Below are 22241 nucleotides of genomic sequence, written 5' to 3' on the forward strand. Positions count from 1 at the left end.
ATTGGTTTTCCACGTCTAAATAATAGCATGGGTTGACCCCAAACATGTCCCTTTGACCTTAGTGCTTACAGTGTTCAACCATCCCCAGCACAGGATGCAAAGGAAGAATTCGGAACAAGAGCACAATCAATACTGAAATTACAATCTTCATTTTAAACTATGACATTAGATTAGTATGCAGCAAGCAAAAGATCTGATCAAAAAGGCAGTATCTAAAATGTGTACTAAAAACGTAGTCTGCAAAATTCTACAGAGATACTGAAACATGATTATTCACTTGCAAAGATCTCACTTTTTAATAAAATGCAGCTACTATAGCTGCTCTATCGCTACAAAAACTAAATCCTCTTGAGGATAATAAGAGTTGATTAAAAAAAACCACACTGACAAGAATGAAGAAAGGAGGGTGCATCAATAACGTCTCATCTTTCTACCAAAAATATGAACATCAGTAATGACCAATACATAACTTCTCATTTTCTCATGCCTGTTCAATACCATCTCGGCAACAGATATTTTACAGTGTGAAGCGACGTAAAACTATAGCTTCTTTATGAAATTATCTTTCTGAAGCACTTTTCAAATTATTCAGTTTCTGCAAGAGTCCCCCTCATATCATGTGGTAATTTTTAGCAGTTTTCTTTCTTGAGGCGAAGGGTTGCAATTCTACTTTTTTTGAATTTTACTTTAGAAATTTAATAAACTAAAATGGGTAAAATATCAACAGATGGTATTTAACTATACTAAGTACTCTAATTTAAGAAATGCTCAATCCAAGTTACAGAAATCTAAAAGCATTTAACAAAAAGGCCGCCTCACACAACTTACATTTGCCCTGGTTATATTAAGAAATTATTGCTCATTGAAACCAGCAAAACAGACCCCTCTGACAATATTATTTCTCAAACCTCAGGTTGACTAAGAGGTAGCTTCATTTAAAAGTTAATAGATTTCCCTCTTGCTGTCATGCTGGCTTCATTAATTTAGTTAAGTGCACCTAGGGAAAATAAAGTGTCTCAGTGTTCATTTATTTTATGGTTATTCCCGGGGGTATTCAAAATTGCTGGTCTCATCTGTAAGGATACTGGTGAAATTACTAATCTATTTCAAACACGTGACAGTAATTTTGAGAAGTAGTTAATATCAAGGTTCATGAGCCCTTTTGTTCCTTTCATTTTTTTTTTAACTAGAATTGTGCACTATTTCAGTTCATTTCTAGAGGACTGAAATAATGCACAATTCCACCTGCACCGTCTTGCACTCAGATGACTATTGCACTCAGCGTGCAATCAGATGACTATTTTATACCCATAACAGAAATTTAAGAAAGAACAGCATATTTCTAGTGTAGAAGTGCAATGGAGTATCATTAATTTACGTTTTTGTTAAAGTTTCTTTTTGTTGCTTTTGTTACAAACAATGCTTAGATGTATTGTATCTACAACATTGAAGAAGAAAGTATGTGCTTATTTATACTTGGAGTTTGACAATATTAGCTGTTTAGTTTCCCTGCTGCTGTACAAAGTATGCACACATAACAGAAAACTGTAGCCTTACAAAGAAAAGAAATTACATGGTTGCCACCAAGACTTAGAACGGCATCAGTTTTCTTAAACACTGTTTTTAGCATTTAAAAATGAAAAAGATAGATTCCAAGATTGTGTCCTTTTAACCAATTCACTTTTTATTAACTATTCTTTTCAAAACAATATTCTGAACATCTTGAAGAATCTGCCTTCGAAGTATCTATTAATCAGTACCAAACAGGGCAAAGGATACAATTTAATATGCTTGAGCCTTGGTATTACAGTTTAGTAATTGCTGTAGGTGGTAAGAAAATTACCATAGGTGGAAAGCAACTGCAATCTACCACTAAAAAGATTTTTAGGATTTCTGAAATAGTGTACCTGCATAACTAAGAAAATTTCTCGAAGAAAAATGCTTTTCTTTTCAAAAAATGTAGAAATATAAAACAGCAGAAATCACTATCATGAAGAATACGTTCCATATTCACACAGCAAATGACTACCAATTTGACTTTTAATGCCACCTCTCAATTAGAATAATTAACACAATGTAAGATCTTTCTATTCATAGGGCTCTATTTCCTGATGACGTGTGCATTCATTAAGCATTTTCACCAGGGAAATAACACAGGAGCCTACCATTCCCATATTGACTCCTTGGAGTCCCTATAGATAAATTAGCTTCACCCAAAAGTGCACACCACATTTTCTGTATGTACGAAATTTTGAAGGCATTAAGCCTGGAACATTTGGAACTGCTCAGATTCAAAAAACAAAACAAAACAAAAAAACCCACAACACTTCACCAGCAAGGGAAGAAAGAAGAAAAATACCAGAATAATCCCCAGAATACTTTCTGAGAAATAGTATGTTTACCTATTTCTATATATCATACTAAATCACGTTGTTAATTATTCTGTAAGTTTCTTAACAACATGTATCATATTCTGATGAATGAACTCATGTTTTTAACATACCAAATAAGTGGCATGGTGGCCAGAATATCACTATTAGATGGTACTACCTAATAAACTAATGTTACGGAACATGTGCTGTGAACGGAGCCTTCCAGGAAGAATTAGTGTATCTATCCCGATCATCACTTCACTTACAATGCAACTTTGCTGTTGGCTCATCACACATGTCAAATTAAATAGACAGCACAAAAACAGTGCTCAGAGAGGAATTTCAAGGAATACTTCAAAAGTGCAATGACCAGATGGCTTAAGACTACTTAGAGAGCTTGTTCACTGGAGAAGTACCTAATATTTTTTGAAGAACTTTATTCCAACCAAAGAGATACAAACATAAAACAGGTAAGTTTCATAATGTTTTCAACTTCATCAGGAAAAAGAAAACAAACATTTGCCTTAAATAATGTTTTCAAGAAAAAGAAGTGAAAGAGTTCTTGAATACCTGTTACATACACATTACAGGATGACTGATCCTTCTGAAACAGCTAATCGCAATTGGGCTTCATAGCGGTATTTCTAAGGGCCTACAGAGGTTTCCTTAACCTCCAATAACAAGTTTGTGCAACAAGGCACACCAATCTCCTTCTGCAAGGACAACTACATCAACACTTAACTGAGTCAAAATATGGAATACCCACAACCCATCAGTCAAGTCAAAACACTACTGACATGTCTTGTGACATCAACAAATAAGCTATACCTACTTAGAAGGTAGTATCATACCATAACAATGCCTAAGTTATTGTTTAACCTATGTGAAGATGAGTCAAAGTAATAGTCCTGGAAAAGCAATCATTTTTCAGTTAACAGCTGATTCTTACCATATTTGTACAAAAGTCTGTTAAAAACCTACTTCTTAACTGGCATCTTGAACATCCTTTTTAGCTGCCCCAATCCAAGACCATACACCTTGGTTAAACTGTAGCAGAACCTGGTGAATAGTCTCTTTTAATCCCAAATTGTTTAGACTAACAATGGCCACTGCTTTATTATGTCAAAATGTGTACTCCCCAAAATATCTCTCACTGTTAATGTACTATAGGGAAACATAAAAGTTGAGATTATGAGATATTTGACGCCCTTTCCTGATTATCTAGCTATTACCAGCCTGCTGTACAGCTGAAGGCTGGCGACCCAGCTTCCACATTTTCATAAACCACAAAGACACAGGGAGAGCAGCAAGACAGCACTGGTAACAGTGAGAAAACAGAGACAACCTATGAGAAGCAAAAGTCAGTTTGAGCAACTACAAGGAAGAGACTACCACAAAATGTTCCAGACAGCGTGGCCCATGGCAGACTGGGCAGCTGCTACCAGCCAAGAGGGCTGGGAACTTCATTCCTGGCTCTGATGTTGACCTGTTGCACAACCTTGGAAAAGTCACTCAACCTCTTTGCACCTCAGCTTCCCCACTTGGAACCAGAAAAAAACAATCCTTTCTCTTCCCTAACAAGCTCTTTGAAATCCACAGAGGAGAGACAAGTACCTCTAAATTGCACTCGAAATCTTAGTCTTGTGCCACCTCAGCTCATTGTTTTAACTGGAAGTACAACGTAAAGCCCACGGTAGTACCAAGAATATGTTAATAAAAACGGTAATTCAAAAATGTCCTACCTTGCTGTGTATGGTTGCTGTCAAGCATAGCAAGCCAGAAATAACTACCATGAAAACTAAGCAATGCATTTTCAAACTCTACATCAGTTCAGAAACGGGTATCTGCTTCATGCCTTCATTCCAGATTCACAGAAGAAATGAAGTTGCCAAGGATTCCTACAGTCACAGAGCTCAAGTCTTCTACCCTTCAAACCAAACAGGACTAAATCCACTAATACCAAGTAACTACATAGACAGTAAATCGCTACTAAGTTGTGGTTTTTATTTCTAGCAGACATGCATCTGTTTAGGGGAAAATAAGGGAATGAAGTTGCTTGTATAACCACTTAAAATCTCTGATTTGTGAAAGAGTACCAAAAATGTAAGTTTCCTGTGTAGCTGTGAACCCAATTAAAAGTGTGAAGACAAAAGATCACATCCAGAATCTTAAGTTCTAAGGAAATCTTTTTTTTTTAAAATAGAATACATGAGAACATTCATAATCTATACCTCGGTGCCAAAGCTGAAATCCTATAAAAACAAATACAAGATTCTGCATTTTTAGATGTGTACATGCTAACAAAAGAATTAAAACAAAACATTCCTATTTCAAGGTTAAAGTGTCAAATGACAGAAGATTACAAATTTTAAGTTCTGTTTTACTAAGAAATGATCCTATAACTTCAGTGGAAATCTGTAGAATAAAAACAAAACAAATGCTCCCTGAGCAGTTTAAAATGGCATAGGGCAGGTCTCAGCTGAAAGAGCCACTTCTGCCCTCCTCCAGCTGTGAAGCGGATCAGGGCATGGATCCAGCTGAAGCCTAACCCAGCAAAAGGAAAAGCAGTGGCTGCCCTTCAGCTGGACAGGCGCTGCTCCTCACACGCAGCTGCACAAACACTTGTGCAAGTACAAAGGCAAGGGAGAACACAATGGTGGAAACCATCGACTAGGGGAGAGCTATGCCGTTCCTCTCTGGAGGTTTTCAAAGGCTCGTGGAGCTACAGCGCTGGGGTGCGGTTTCACATTATACAAATATAGTCTTTAAAAAAAAAAAAAGGCTGCTACAAAAAGGGAGATTCTCCTCTCCCTAAAGTTCCCTGCTGTGCAGTGTCAGTGACCACCCCAAAATGTTAAAAAACTACTACTTTTCTGTCAGATCCGCACACTGTTCCAACTGACTCTATGACTGCTCCATGGTTAGATTCAAGACAGAGAAGGAGCAGGTGGAAGGGGTGAAATACTTAGCATCACACCACATTCAGATCACACTAAGAATGGCAGGAAACCGCACCCTCATCTCAAGCTAGACGGTTCCCAACAGTGCAAGTCACACATTCTTAAAAAGAAGTTACGTCTTCAGACCCTTTCTTTCCTACAGGACATTAATTTTTATTAGACACTGCACAAACCCATCACCTCTTAGGGTTTGTATTCATAAACCTAACCGTTGGACTATCTTTGCAGATTATTTTTTTAATATACTACTTCTGCGACTGCACATTTACAGGCAGCATTAGCATATATGCGTGTATAACACACATACCCACATCTCCACGTATAAAGGCAAGTTTTTCATAAGTGTCTAAACTTAGACTTCAAAGACCCTATATAGGTACTGAATTCCACCATCACCGCGATTTGCTTACTCTTCTGTGCTAAGCATGGATTTACGAGTCTATGTGCAAGCAGTTGATTCACCAAAGCTTGACAATTCTCAATGTAGAGCTGGTAGTGCCACAGATTATCATTAAAATTATATTGTTAAATTTAGACTCACTCTCCCCCCCCCGCCCCGCTTTGGGGCAACTCTCCTCAGTTTCTTCATTCAAGCTGAAACACACAGGCATACAGACTTTGGATGTCTTAGGTAAAGCAGATCAGCCCTTTCTAATAACAAATTTTAGAAGAACCGATTCCTTTCTTCTTTTTTTCTGATGCAACACTGAAACCTCGTTCTAATAAATTCAAGTCCCCGGCTTTTCGAACAAGGGCGTCAAGTGTCTGAGACACGCCGTTTGCTGTCATCAGGCTTAAGCACACAGAACCAAGTGAAGAGCCTTTAGAAAAATGCCACTTTTCGCATGCTCCGTCAGGCCTCATTACCCTTTGCCCGATGACGGCTTTGAGGAGCTCATCCGACCAAGAGCTGCTCCCAGCCCCGGGCTACCGGGGCTCTGCCCCGCTGCGGCCACCTCCCCCCGCGGGCAGTGACTCCACTCGGTGCGCGGCAGCCGGCGTACGCAGCCGCCCTTTGCTCTTTTTTTTTTTTTTTGGGGGGGGGGGGTGTTTGGGGTTTTCGGGGGGGAGGGGGAGTGTTTTTTGATAGGACGTACAGAAAAATACTTGTGCCAAGTGTCCCGAGCACTCCGGAGTGGTCGGCACCTGCCCGTTTAAGTACGTATCTCAAAGTCAAGCCTCCAAAGCCACGTCTACCCCCCCACCGGCACGCGCCTCCCCGATTCCTCCGTCCCCTCCGCGGCCCCAAAGAAAGTTAGTAAATTATTTGTTCGCTTCCCGCGGGATCCCGAAAACCCCTTTTTTCCCACCGCCGCCCTCTTCCCGGCTAGCGAAAGCGGTGGGGAGGCAGACGCCGCCCGGGGGCCGCCCCGAAGCCCCGCCGGCCGCCCTTACCTTGATGCCCTGCTGCTGGGTGGTCAGGGTCAGCTTGGACTCGTCCAGGAGCAAAACTTCGCAGTAAAATTCTTCCGGGACCGCGCAGAAACAGCCCATGCCTGCCTGCTGCGATGGCTGGGGACGGGGCGGGGAGGCGGGAAGAGCCCCGAACCGCGGCGGAGAGGGGCTGAAGCACAGCCGGGGCTGGGCCGCGCCCGGCTCCGCGCCCGGCTCCGCGCCCCGCCGCGGCGGCTGGAGACCGGCGGCTGCTAGGGCGCAGCGCCCAGCCCCGCGGGGCGGCCCGCCGCCGCCATCCCGCGGAAGAGCCTGGACGGGGGTGCCGAGCGCTCCCTGTGGGAAAGGGGGAGGAAAAAGACCGGCGGCTTTTTAGGAAGGAGCCCAGGGCGCAGCCCTCGCCCACGGCTGGCTGTCACGGCGGCTCCCCCGCCGCGGCCGCCCCGGGGAGGTACCGAGCCGCCCACCCGCCCCGTCACCCGCCCCGTCCCCCGCCCCGTCCGCGCACGTTTCCGCGCCTCCTCTTTGTGTGGGTTGTCCCCGCCCGGCGAGCGCGTTACCTGCGGCCGCGGACCCTGCGAGCGCAGCGGAGCGGCGGCAGTGCCCGGCGGCCGCGGGGCTGGCGGCCCCCGGCTGCCCACGGCCACGCCGGGAGGGCGGTGGCAGCCGCTCGCCTCCTCCCTCGGCGGGGGCGGAGGGGCGTCGGGGAGCGCAGCCGGGGGCCGGGAGCGGCGGGACCGCCGGGCAGCCGCCTCCTGCCGTCGGCCGCGCAGGGCTCCCCCCGTGCGGGCGGCGGCGCCCCGGGGCGGCGCTGAGACGGAGGCCGGCAGGCGGCACCTGCCAGGCCGAGGAGCCGCCGCCGCCCCTGGACTGGCTGCTCCGCGCCCGCCCGCCCCGCCCGGCACCGGCGGTACCCCACCGGCATCCCGGTCCCGGAGCCGGGCCCCCGCTGCCCTCTCCCGGGGCTCAGCTGTGCCGGTTGCCGGCTGTGGGGCGGGGGCGCCGGTGCCGGCTCGCTCCCTTAGGGCTCCCGCATGCCACCGCCCCGCACGCCGCGGCAGCACTGACCCCTGCTGGGCTGCTGGCCGGGGGGCGTCCCGCCGCGGTCGGCGATGCTCCCCGGAGGGCGCCGGGCCGGGAAGCGGGGTTCGCCTCGGTACTTGGCGGTGCAGGGCTTCAGGAGACAGCGGTGAGGGGTCCGGGAGGGGCTGACCTTAAAAGTAGCCTTGGCGGGAAGTGTTTTTCTCCAAGATGCTGATAAATACTGAGCTTGCAACAGGTACATTTCATTTAAAAACAACAGCCCTGTAGTATTAAACAAAAACAACCAAAACCAAAGAAAAGGTAGAATAAAAAAGGACTTGCAACTGCCTTCTCAGCTGCTGTCCATAGTTTCTGGAGCACACACCAGTCCACCTTTGTATTGTAATTGCTGCACGCATCTATATTCTATGATTTTTCCCCCTCAGGCAGAAAGTTAAGCCTTGATCCCACAAGTGCCTGTGCATTTGCTTAAGTTTGCATGCATGAGTCGTCCTATTGAAGATGATACAAAGTTTGCATGTGCAAATTTAAGAATATGCATAAATGTTTTTCTTAACGATAGTTAACTTGCTCATACTGCATAAGAGAAGGGCACAAGGAGATTTCTCACTTGACAAACCCTACTAGGTAGGCAGGTCAGTGGCGCAAAGAGCGATACCTTTGCTTTTAAACCCCTGCTCTAAGTAAAATCCTTCCACTCCCAAGAAATACCACTTCTGTTTTCTTGCTTGGCACAGGTAGTGTTTGAACTTGGGCAGTGGGCGGTTTGGATCGCTGTATACGTCCTGTAGCTGCAAAAACAGTGTGCCATGAGCATTGTGAAGCTCGGGATAAGAAACGTTACATGTGTTCATAAAAATACAGCCTTTTGAACACCTTACGGAATATGAAGTCTTGCAAAAGCTTAACAATGCAAATTACTAACCTTGTTTGTTGGGCAATATATACCTGATGATAATGTCATCCAGACAGCACAAGAAATTTAGATACATTTATTCCTGGTTTTCTAAACACATTTTTCAAACACGGTTCTTGAATCCTCCTGACAGCGGATGGTTTTCTAAGAAAACAGATGGTTCCTTTTTCCATCTCTGTAGTCTATTTAGATCCATATATCATGCACATCATGACATAAATTACCCCCTAAGTCAGTTAAAGTCATTATATATGTATAAATCACTGATTAATCAAGTGAGGGGGAGGTCTCAGTGAACTCAAAACCTGTTTTAAAACCTTTAATTATAATTTCTAAATGGCTTGTATAGCTACGTCACAATCCCACAGCTGAGCAGTTTAAATCAAGACTAGTCTTGGTTATAAGTCTAAGTGAACTGTTTTGTGTCTTCTGGTTTTGAAGATCCATTTCATGCTGCTGCGTGTTAGCTGATTGGTCCACGTATAAAATATATATTGCTTATGTTCAGCTGATGCCAGCATTTGGAGCACAGACAACTTCAACACAGGAACGTGTCTCCTAAACAGCTACTGCCGGTAGCTAGCCACTGATTCAGCAGCAGTACCAGAACCAGCTATTTGAGGTAAAAACCTGAGACTGAAGTGAGAAAATTAGCCAGGGGAGCAGAGGAGGAGGGGATGTGATCTATACTAGGAACCAGTATGAGGACTCAGGAAAGCAAAATAACTATTATTTACAGCGGCAAAAATGCAGGGCCCAAGCTTGCTCGGAGCTCCATGCTACATGAGACCAGCCCTGCCTCAGTATTTCAAGCGTCGGGCCAGCTCACAACTTGTGAGAAACGTAAGATAGTCATCCGTTTTCCAAATCCATTAGGAAACTGAGCTCCTTTTTACTTCTCTCTAAAAAAAAAATACACAGGTCAAGAATCGCAAAGGAAAACTTGCTGACATAAGCTCTCATCACACAAACACTTATGGACATGTTTAACTCAGGCATGTAAGTACAGGACCAGGGCATAAAGGTATTTTTGTCCATTGCCTGTTTGATGAGGTACCAGCGCAATTCACTGCAGCCGTATGATCCAGTACACCTTTCTCAAAGTGATCAGTTTTAGCTGTAATCAAGTGTTTTCAATGAAGTCGTATAAACCAGGCACTGAGCACCACAAGGACTTGTATATATGAACTGACATACATCCACGTGGCAACGTATCAGCAGTGAGACTAACTGCCCAGAGGAAACAGGTTAGCACATCTAGTTTCTCACTGATTTTCACACAGTTTTGTTCACAAACGCTTGCTGACAGTGGTAAGAGACATGTAAGAGGCATCTTATGTTTAGTAAGAGGCATGATGGCCTGTTTTAGCCATTATCACTATTACTTACCTATCACTGTTATTTACCGATCTGCAGAGATGCAGTTCCTATATCTTACCCATGTGGGCTTCCAGGGGAGAAGTAGAAAGTTAAAGCAAGCCACAGAGCAACCTCTTCATCTTCTTCCTCATGTAAAGACAAGTCTCCTTGACTCAGCTCCCTGCTCACACAGTGAGCAGAGAAAAGCGCTGAGGTCTAATGCAATAAATTTGAAATGAAAACAGAAAGGAACAGCACATGGTCACTGGGCTAAATGTACAACCCTGAATGCGTCTTCCATGAAAGAAAAACTTCCTACCAAGAGCACTGTTCAACAGTTATTGCTCAGTAGGGTCTCTGAGGTGTTTACAGGAAAAATAAGGTACAACTGCTGCAGCAGCCCTGCGCTGGTCTGGCTCAACACGTGCCCACCTGCCCGTTCCTCGCTGCCCCCAAATGTCTGCAGTCCTTCCAGAGAAGTTCTCCAGATGTTCAGCATGCTATTGAGAGCTATACTTATTTGTGTCTCTTCCACCCAAAAAGAGGAGCAAAGGAGTCAATGGAACAAGAATCATTTCCACATAGCATTTTACAGAGTTCAGCTGGTGTGTGTTACAAATGTGCCTGAATTCATGTTTCTCACTTCACTAGTGAAGGTTTTACTTAAAACACACTAGTGGATGCTATCACATAAAGGTTTCTCCAGACTCTGTGTTACTACTACACATCACACACGTATGCATCCATGGCACAGTAACAATCCACAGTCAAAAATATTGTAAAAATAAATTTATTCATCTATTGATCAGTTTTATATTTCCTGCAAAAATATAGTGATTTGACATTGTACTGACAATACATTTAGAGAGCCCTTAAAGTAAGACATGCCAGACAAGACCACTTAAATGTGAAAAATGTTAAATTAAGGCAAATACTCAGAGCTATAACGCAGTGGTAACAGGAAAAAACAAACAAAAAAACCTTAAAAGGCCCCAAAGGCCCCACTTGAACAGCTGATTAAATTTATTAGTACTTCTATGGCAATAAACACCTTGGGGACCTCTGAATTGACATGGCACTGAGTAAAAATCCATTGTTCTTTTTGTTTGCTTGTTTAACAAGACCCTAGAAGATTGCAGCACTGCCAACAGACACTTAATAATTAAGGAAATCATAAGCATCTCTCACTTTTTGATTTTTTAATAAAGGAAATATTACATTAAATATATTTCCTCCACCAAAAAAATACATAATAAAGCTTTCAGGATATTTATTGTAAACTATAGAGCTAAAACTAGAAACTGCAAAATCTGTATATTTCTATCAAAGCAAGAAAAAATTCTGTCTTTAGCTACTGTTTATTGAACCTAATTTTGTGTGTGATGTGGTTTTACAAAGTCTCTGTCAAGATTTTGAGAAGTTACCCCTATGCAAAGAAGAACCAGACGATCCTGTTTTATTTTGCTTATGCTCAGCTTCCTCGGCAGGACTTAAATATGTTTTAATAGTAAAGATAATTGGGTGGCAAGATGTAACAACCTAATTTACCAGGAGAAAAAAAAATACATTCTCTCCAGGACTTTAAGTCATGCTCTGACAATTTGGACTGGTACCTTGTGAACCCAGTTGGCAAAAGAAAATAGAGACTGTGAAGATTTGTGGACATTTAGGAGGTGAGCTTCCTGTGGAGAAAAGCATAACTTTTTCAAAGAATACTGCCTAATGGATAAACTGTCACATTTCTTAGTAAAACAGGAGTGAGTAGACCCATGCTCAAGCACAGAAAAGAGTAGATTATTGTCTCCAGATGACTGCACTCTTTCCTGCCACATTAGAGGAGCTCCAGAATTATATCTTTGGGGTAAGGCAATGAGCACTGACGTGCCGAAACCTTCATGCTCAGGGAGCTGGTGCTATGCCTGTTCCAAGGCACTAGATATACTCTGATATTCTTGTAAAAGGCGGTTGTTCTGAATACACTTAGTGAAGCATCTTTTATCCCAAAGACAGGCTGCCCATGCCGACTGGCAAATTACAAGGGACGCGGGTAATCAGTCAGTCTGCTGGTTTTTGAGCCCCATGCTGTTCAAACACAACAGAAACCACATTTGTCTGTAACTATCCTCTCTTCTTTTCCTCTCCTCTGCTTTCTGAATGCAAGTTTTGGGGAGCATCATTGTCAGGAGATCCTCAGTTTTGGTTCCCGCGGGGTCATTAGACCTCTACACGCCATGGAAATAAACCCAGGGACAAACTAAACCTAAGCAATGACTTAGGCAAGCCAAACATAGGCTTCCAGCCAGAAGTCCAAGCCAGTTCATGGGGGCAACGCGTCAAGACCTAGTTAAAGTGACACAGATGCCAATTAAGATGAACATTTTAACAGGGAGTGTCTCCCACCCATAAAAGAAAGATAGTGTTTATGCAGAGAAGCCATCAGTAGGAAGCTCTGACAGAGAAAACTGTTGACTACTGTTACGAAGTTATTAAACTCATGGCTGTGAACCTTAAATTCAAAAAAGTCAGGTCCAAATTTTTTTTTTACAGGTATTAGATCTTTGTTCTGTTTTTCTTCTGGTGTCCGGATATTACAGCCACATTCACAACTGAGTTCTTCAATGCTCACCTTAAGTACAGTTTCTAAATTATAGCTGTCATTGTCATATAGCTAACTTGATTTCTAATATTGTGAGATCTACACTGAAATAATATCAGCTGTAGTGTGCAGCAAGATCCGAGGTTTTGGATACTCTGAAAATCTAGAGATTTTCTAATACAGTTTGTATGAAGGATTGCCTTTCCTGGAAAAGCAGTCCTCTTCAGCTGTAGCTTGAATGCAGAAAATGCAGGCATTGCTGGGAGAACATCACCTGTCATGAGCTATAATGAGATGGGATGGTGATGGCATGCTGCAGGTAATCGGAAGAAGTAAGTCTTTTCTTCAGTGACTACGCTATGTTAACTTCATAAGCAAGAGGATTTCAGCAGCTCCCTGCAACTTATCAAGGACATAACCAGCTTCTCAACTATCTTCTAGACTCAGGTACGTGGTAAGTGAAAATATAGGCTGAAGCATGTCACATGTAGCCTGCTGTGACTTCCTTTCCAGTTTCCTTTTTGTAGTCAGAGGATGGGAAAGATTCCCCCAAGCCACTATGCCAGTCACTGCATCTGAGGGATGCTGAGCCTGCAGGGGTTTGCTCCAGTCCAAAGCCAGACCGCACCACTAAACCGGTCTAAACTAATCACTAAACCACTAAGCTGGATTGATTTCCTGTTTATTACACCCCCTTGAACATGGGGAACATTTCTTGCTGTAGAGCCCCAGAACTCACTCTGATAAAGCATATTTATCAAGTTGGGCTGAACAACAGGAAGATCTGGAAAGTTTGGCCCTTTTCTGGGAGTTTGTCTGTAAGTGTGGTTACACCTGACTGACATGTTTATGTGTGCATTATTTGATAGCCTTTGATTTGTTCCTTAAAACATAAAAAAAAATGTAAATGAGAACTGCATGAGACAGGAAGTCCCTTAATAAACCAAAGAAATGAGAGAACTCAGCTTGCCTTCAGGAAAAAAACAGTCAGCCTCTGAAGTTATTTAAGAAACTGGATGAGGTAAATAAGAGATCCACAGCTTTTTTAAAGCCCTGGTACTGCTGCATTTCACACTGTCATAGCGTAGGTCCGACAAGGCCTTTAAGATTATAGCAGTACTTTACTGTTCCTCAACATTCTGTATATAGCTAACAGTCTAACTTTTTGCTACCCCACTTTTGAGTTCAAGTTACAGGGTCATGCTAACATTCAGCTGGCTGAAAAGAAGCTCCATTTTCAGTATAGGGGAGGAGAGAGGAAAATACAAGGAAAAGGCGAGAGGAAGGGGAAGGGGAGAAACAAACTCATCTGTTTGTTGTTGGGATGGCAAGAACTGCAAAGTTAGTATACAATATGGAGGTGAAAGCTAGGAAAAGATAAGAAACAGTAAGAGGCACATGAGAGAGGAGAGAAACAAAAGGAAGAGAAGTGGAGGAAAAAAGCATATAAACTGAAAAACAGGAGGAGGGTGAAAATACAGGAAAAATTCTCTAAGCAGGAGATGCTTCTGTAGGAGCAGGGCCTGCTAGACAGGGACAGAAAGAAGGGATCAGGCTGGGTCATGAAAATGTAAACAGCTTTGGTGGAATTGAAGTGCAAATGCTGCTTGCACAGGTCTTATCCTCCTGTGTAACACTTTGCCTTGAAGGCAACTGGAGTGTGGTCTGAGCGCTATGGGTGTTCCTCCCCATTACCTGCTTCCACAGCCCTCCCGTGCTCCTCACAGTCCCAAGCTGCCTTGCCTGCCTTCTTACGTTGCTACGCGGTGTAGCAGAACTTTTAAACATGTGCTTCTGGTGTTTTGGGCAGGGAGCTAATGATGAGTCTCACTGTAACGCCTCCTAACCATGGGGCTTAAAGAGCAAGGCATGTGCTAGGTGCTCACATAAAGTCTTCTTGGCATTTGGAAGTCTTTTTTTTTTTTTTTTTTTTGCAACTGGGTGTACAAAATGAAGCAATTGCTGATGAAGCAAAGTATGTTTCTATATCTCATAAATAAAAACAGATTTTGTCACAGTCTTGGAGAACAATGCATCCTACATTAGATGTTGGTAGGTGATCCTGAATATCTCAATGTTAAAGTGTACACCTCTATGCATAGCACACTACATACATTATATACAAGTTGACTACAGTATGGACATTCATATATTTTCCAGGACACAAAAGTAGGAATGTTTCTTCACTAACACAACATGTAAAATGTATTAGTATTCTAATATATGCATGTTTTCAAACCCACCACATTGCAGAATAGCACAGATTGCCAGGGTTTGATATAGCAGTGCTCCAAGGATGCAAGTGCTCTGTATGCAGCATCTGTGAAGAAAAGATTAATGAGATTAAACCATTCCTTCCCTACTAACACTTCTACAGAAAAGCTTGTTCTTTACTACCTGATAGTCTTCCGTATTCGTAACACCAATTTCACTGGTAGTGGTTCCACTGCTGCTAGCACTGAATGTTCACAATTAATTCTTAATTTGCTTGTGCATGCATTTTATATCATGTTCATGCTGTATTGATAGGGTCTGGATTCCTAGCACCGTACCTCACTGCCAGAACAGAATACCTGAAATACCATTTTAAATGGTTGCTTATTTATACCTTGAAGTCTGCTAACCCAACTGATGCTTAGAGCCAAGTTCACATCATTCCTTGCATATTTGTAGACATGTGTTTGCACAGACTGTAATGTTACTAAGTTTATCAATCAAAATTTAAGCCTAATTATGTTGTACTTCTGTCTGCTTCTGTCTGTACCATCAAAAATTAATTAATAAATCATTAAAAACTAAGTAAAGGTATTTTATTTATACTGCTGTATTTATAGAGGTGTAAAGAAAACTGAGAAGGCAATACTGACTGCATACCAATCATCATCAGTGCTTCAGTTGTTTTGTAAAAGGTGTAAGGAGTCACAGAGAGCTGGATGAAACAATTTTGACCTTTTCAGAATAATAATTGGGTCATCTAAAGTGATTGTTTCACATACTACTTTGAAGTTTGGGAAGAAAGTATGACACTACTCAGCTTGGTGTCAGCATGAGGTTTCAGGGTCCCATTTCAGAAGATTTAAGAAGCTTACACGCTTCTTGTTACTTCCTGTGTAATCCATCCGGCCTTGGAGCAACCAAGTTTAGAATACTGTTGAGCAGAACTTGTATGGGGTGCAGATGCCCAGGTGCTGGCAGAGGGTCTGCAGGGGTGACCTCTGTGGGGAGTGCATCTGCCCCACACAGAGACAGTTCCAGCCGGCTCCAACAGACCCACCACAGGGCATCACTGAGCCCCTTGGCCAAGATGGTGGTGATGCCATAGTAATGTATTTAAGAAAAGGAAAAAAGGCTGCACAGCAGCTGAGAGGGAGGAGTGAGAAAAATCTGAGAAACAACCCTGCAGACGCCAAGGTCAGTGAAGAAGCAGGTGCTGGAGAAGAGATTCTCCTACAGACCGTCGAGAAGACCATGATGGAGGAGGTTGTCCCTCTGCAGCCCATGGAGGACCATGGCAGAGCAGATACCAACACTGTAGCCCACGGAGCGCCCCATGCTGCAGCAGGTGGAGCTGCCCTGAAGGAAGCTGCAGCCCATGGAGAGCCTACTCCATAGGACTTGTGGCCCATGAACAGGAGCCCATGCAGGAGCAGGTTTTCTGCCAGGCCCTGTGACCCTGTGGGGGACCCATGCTGGAGCAGTCTGTTCCTGAAGGACTGCACCTCATGGAGAGGACCCTGGCTGGAGCAGTTCATGAAGAACTGCAGCCCATGGGAAGGACCCACATTGAAGCACTTTGCAAAGGACTGTATCCCATGGAAGGGACCCCATGGTGAGGAGGAAGTGTGAGAAGGAAGGAGCAGCAGAGAGGAACTGTTATGGAGTGACCCCAGACCCCATTTTTCATCCCCCTGTGCTGCTGGGGTTTCAGGGAAGAAGGAGGTAGAAGAGTTGCTAGGGAAAGAGAAGAGTTGAGCCTGGGAAGAAGTGGGAGACATCTTATAGGTTTTGTCTTTGTTTCTCACCATCCTTGTCTATTTTTAATTGACAATGAATTAAATCAGTTTTCCCCAAGTCAAGCCTGTTTTGCCCATAACAGTAATTGGTAAGAGATCTCCCTGTCCTTATCACGACCTACAAGCTTTTCATCTTATTTTCTGCCCCTGCCCAGTTGAGGAGAGAGAGTGAAAGAATAGCTGGGTGGGCATCTGGCACTTGGTCAAGGCTGACCCACCACAGAACTGATGATCATTCAGCTGATGTCAAAGTGAAACCTTAGGATCATGGTATCAAAAGATAAGCTTGGAAGGGGTCTCAGGAGGTTTCTAGGTCAAACTCCTGCTCAAAGCACTATCAGCTATTAGGCCAGACTAGGTTGCCTCAGGACATCATTCAGCCCAGTTTTTGAAACCTCAGAAGATGGAGACTACACAGCTTTATACTCCCACACAAGTAAATGACAGCCATCAAGGCACAATATTGTTTGCATCTGTATAAACATGCACAAGACAGCCACCAAATCAGGCACCATGTTCGTTTGCATGAATGTTTGAAGATACCAGGGTTCTCTGGCCAAAGAGCGCTCACTTCATGAGCTTCTTCAACACAGGTATGCCTGATGCCCTTTAGATAGGCTTTATACAAGATTAACAATTTGGCCATAATCACAAAGAAAGCTCATTAACAGTGTGAGCTTTCATTTTACCTTCTACGAGAGCATGAGCTTTAAGTTCATGGAGGAAATCTGAGCAACTGAACAAGTTGTTGCGTTTTGAGGTTATTCGAACACATACAGAGTTAGCCACAATCTGCACAGCATTTGTGGGATTCTTCTGTATATTTCTTCATAGGCAGAGACATACCCAACAAAAGAACACTGAGAAGTTATTCAGTTATAATTAAATTATTAACCTTGTCAAGAGTTTCATTGCTGGTTAGCCAGGATCTCCGGCTTATTGGGAACAACACTTAGAAAAGTTCCTCCATGCAACTTTTTTCTAGGATGTCACTCCATATTATCAGCTTGCTCAGAACAGCTTGCTTTAATGAAGAATCATTTTGATTTTCATCTTCATCAAGGTCTGGATGCATTAGCAGGACCACTACCTTCTAGAGGAGACCTAGCCAGAAGACATGAAGCCAGCCTAACAGCAAAATCCACCCTGTGAAGGTTGGTTTTAAATAAGCCAATAGCCACTCATCAGGTCCTAGCATAATGAATTCAGCGTTTAAACTCATGGCCAGAGAAGCCAATGGTTCTTTATCTGTGGAATTGGTTCATAATGTCTAAAGCCATTTCTAATGCCTGCAGCTGATTTTGCATGAACTCCTGTTATACCTCCCAATATTTCATTACTCAGTCTTTTGAACGGCAGCATGTGCTCAGTACCTTACTACAGTTAGAACAGTAGTTACTCACTTTGCAGAGGATATGTTACGACACAGTGTCAGTAGCAGAACAGTGAATTAGGAGCAACGGTCCTTTCTGTTCCTACGTTTCTCCCTCCTAGTAAGGCAGATTCAGTGAAAGTGTGTTTTACTAACTATGCTAACCAAATGAAGGATGTTCTTTCTCAGCAGTCTCCTGGAGTTATTCCTTCAGCAGCAGCCTAGAAAGAGAATCACGTGGTTTGGTTTTTCATATGCCATTTGGAAAAGAGACACCCCTTTTCCCGCTGTACTGTTAATCAGCTGACAGAAAATATCCTATGAGCAGCAAGGTGCCTATTGCTCTTCTCCCCTCTCCAGCAACTTGTGTGAATGGTTAGAAGACAGATGAACTGAGTGATTCACATGGCAAAGTCCTTGAGCCATGGCCCATAAAAACAGTTGTCTTCTTCACAGGATGAGTTTCCCACCAGAGCATTTTCTTCTGACATCCAGCATTGGTTACCACTGCCTCCAGAACCAGCATCTGCTGCACACTAAGTTGCCTTCAAGTATTTTTTTTTTTCCTTAAATATCTGCTATTTCCCATTCTAATACTAAATGAAAGGAAGTAAATTTCTGACCCTCTGTGATACAAAACACTAACATCTTATAACAGTAACAAACATTGTTAAAAAAATTAAGAGAATATAAAACATGAAATGTAGTATTTCAAAGCACTGTGAAGACATACAAGTAACTGATTGATCCTCACAAAGAGGAGCAAGTGAAATGATAGACAAAGGTCACTATGCTTTTTCTATAGCCAAGGAAACTGAGATATAGACCATAATTTCACTGGGGAGTTATGCTGAGTCAATGGAAGAGTAAGAATTGCATCTCAAATGCCAATCTCTTATGTGTAAACTAGTTGGTCATTGCCTTTTGACATGCCATTTCTCCTCACCTCCTCCATAAAAAATGCCTATGATTAAAATATTAGTGAACATGGTAACTCATGACTTCTGAAGAGAGTATAGCTGTCACGTTAAGAGGCCTAGAACATTAGAAGGATGTATATAAAACCATGTTTAAAAAAAGGCAGATATCAAATCTCAGATTATCAAAACCAGAAATAGTTAAAATTCAGTATGCTGAAATTCATTCTTAATGATTGCTGTTCCATTGTTTTTAGTTTTACTTTTGTTTTCATGTAGTAAAAAAATCCTCTGTGTGTCCTATGATAATATTTAGATTCTTAAGCCCACAGGGATAACAGTGGGATTTTTCCTTGAGGAAAGCATGTTTATAGATCTGGAATTCAGCCTTGAATTTTTTTTGTTTCCTTTAATATGGAAGAAGTGGTAGGGAGATTGTGTGTGAACCAATCTGTGTCTGTACAGTAAAAATGAGAAATCAAATATTTTAATTTGTCATCTTACTCAAAGACAGAATAATGTGTTCCTGCTTTGTGGTGTATAATCTAGGGTCTTGGGATCAACCCAGTTTTTCTCCTCCAGAGAAGCCAACAGGAATGAAGACAATCAGCAGAGGACAAGATGTGTATAATTTATATACATTATATAACTTGTGCCCTAAGTGCCTGGAAATTATCTTCTATGACATTAATTAGACTGCAGAGTGAGGGTAGGACATGTGAATTGAGTCAGCCTAGCCAACAACAAAGCAGCATATTTAAGACCTTTGCTGATGCTGTCGTGAGAAACCACTTGGAAGCAAGGACATGCCTGTTCTCACGGATCTCAGCCTTCTGCAAATACAATTCATACGCATCTATTTTGCTGTGCCATAGGACCCACATTCTCAATTATATATTTTGCTAAAGAACTGGGAATTTTTTTTCATTTGCTCCTGGCAATGACATTTGTTTCACAGGACCATGAGAAGAGTAAAGCCCACAGCAAAGCCCTGAATGCTCCCTTATGACAGAAAAAGAGCCAGACAACTGTGGCTCCTGTCTGATCACTTCCAAATGGATCATTTAAAGACAGCCTTCAGATAACGACTTTGTACTAAAGTATCAGGAGTGTCACCTTCATACAATGAATCATATGGTCCTAATTTATTATACTGCTACTCCTCTTTGCAGAAGAACAGGACATTTTTCACTCCATAGTGGTTAAGCTGTATGTCCACAATGAAAACCAAAGTCTCATTTTTGGGTATGATAATGCTGATGTGTTTTCCTATGCTTTTGTTTCTAGATACACCAAAATATGGGTGCATAAAATAAATTTAAAAACCCACACCGAAACAAAAAACCAAACCAGCAGAAAGAATGCAAACACTACTGTGTTATCAGGTACATTGTGCCACCAAAAACATATCATACCAATATTAATGAAGATTCATGGTAATAAAATTTCTTGTGAAAAGCTTTTAAACCCCTTGAAAGAAGTCCAAAGACAACACCAAAGTCAGAGGCGCAGAAGAAGTAAATACTAGTAAACTATATTAGTAGTTCTTGAAGCAGATTTCATTAAAATAGCTTTCTAACAGCAATTATAGCATGTCTAATGAAGCCTTCTGACATTCCACATCTTGTTCCCAGTTCTAATATAGTACTCAACTATACCACTATAATAAAGAGTATGCCACCACACTTTATGACATTAGAAAATAAACCTAGAAGGAATTATTTATTTTCTTCCTTTTCCATGAAAGAAGGAATATGTCTCCAAATTAATAGACAAGCTGGTATTTAATGCCTAGACTTATCAGACAGCTGTGGAGAGGGGGTGTCACCTATTAAATTATGAGAACAAGTCTATTAAGTTTTCCATGCATACCCAGTTCAATGAATTTTATTCAGTGCTTGCTGACAATCCTTACAAGCAAAACTAGTCAGACGAGTGATAGCTCCAACTACTGGTGCTATTTGTTTTGTGGTAGACAAAGAAGCATTATTTTAAAGTTGATTAATATTGCTCACTGCAGCCAAACATCAGCTTGAAGTCAAAATGATCTGTCACAGCTGAATTACTTACCACAAGCAACTGACAAGGAGCCAATGTTTCCCCCCACCCTTCCAACTAAAGGGACATTACCAAGATAGAAATCATATTTAGAAAGAGATTTTTCCTTTGCTTGTCATGCTAACACCACATTGTGTCACTGAAAATATGATTTCTTCTAGATTAAGTTTCTCTGTAATTTGTTATGGTTTTGTATGTGCTCCTGACTAAGCTCAATCACTAAAGCAAGCAGGCAAGTTACGTATCATTTCAGTCATCTGTTCAGCTACCACAAACAAGTCTGTTGCCTCCAGCTTTCTATAAGGAAGAAAAATAACTGTTTGGGAAAAAGAACAGTTTTTCAAAATTGAGTCAAATACACAATCACAGAAAGACAGCAGAGTTGAGGTTGACAGAGTCCTCTGGAGGTCATCTGGTCCAACAGCCTGCTCCAGCAGGGCGACCTAGACACAGCTGCCCAGGGCCACAGCCACATGACTTCTGAATATCTACAGGGAGGGAGACCCCACAACCTCCCTGGGCAACCTGTGCAGGGCTTGGTCACCCTCACAGTGGAAAAGTGTTTCCTGATGTTCAGAGGGACCCTTCCGTGTTTCACTCTGTGCCCACTGCCTCTGGTCCTGGCACTGGGCACCACTGAAAGGAGCCTGGCTCTGTCCTCCCTGCACCCTCCCTTATATATATTGATAAGATCCCGTTGCAACCTAAAGGATTACACAGCCTGCGGGTATGTAGAGATCACAAACATGGGTTTGTAGGATTCCGTAATATACAAGGACATAGAGGCTTTTATCGTCTAAATTTCTCTACTTTATTACAGACTACCACAAATTCTAAAAAAATCACCACTAGCAAGTATACCTATGATTGACAAGGGAAAAAAAATGCATATATGAAGCTATTACAAATAGCAGCAAACCAGTTATATAGCAACAATCAATAATAGCAACACTCAAGTAGATATATACTATTACGGGTTTCTATGAACTTACCATTAGCAAAGCAACTTATCAACAAGATAGCAGCAGATATAATTATGATAGATGATTCTTATGTACATATAATAATGGTATCAAATGAATTAGATTTTGGAAGGGGCCAAACCATCCCAAAGGGCAGGAAAAACCTATCCCAGAGGTGGGAGGACAAACCAAACCAAGCCCAAAATTGGGCCCAAAGGAAGATGAACAAGATAAACAGGCAGAGTCCCACTTTGATCTGCATCACAGAGCCTGCAGTCAG

The 22241-nt window shown here is 42.4% G+C and overlaps 1 protein-coding gene across 1 annotated transcript in view; it reads right to left on the reverse strand.

The window, feature by feature from the left end:
* Positions 1-6826, reverse strand: part of EPB41L4A (erythrocyte membrane protein band 4.1 like 4A) — a gene marked incomplete at both ends in the record, with an annotated part of 130141 nt that extends 123315 nt beyond the window's left edge. Inside the window, one exon of the mRNA XM_082012896.1 lies at positions 6728-6826. Coding sequence (XP_081869022.1) covers positions 6728-6826 — 99 coding nt within the window. The remainder of the gene's footprint in view (positions 1-6727) is intronic.
* Between the last annotated feature and the right edge of the window lie 15415 nt (positions 6827-22241).

Source organism: Phaethon aethereus (genome assembly GCF_964289735.1).
Source record: "Phaethon aethereus genome assembly, chromosome: Z".
Taxonomy (NCBI): domain Eukaryota; kingdom Metazoa; phylum Chordata; class Aves; order Phaethontiformes; family Phaethontidae; genus Phaethon; species Phaethon aethereus.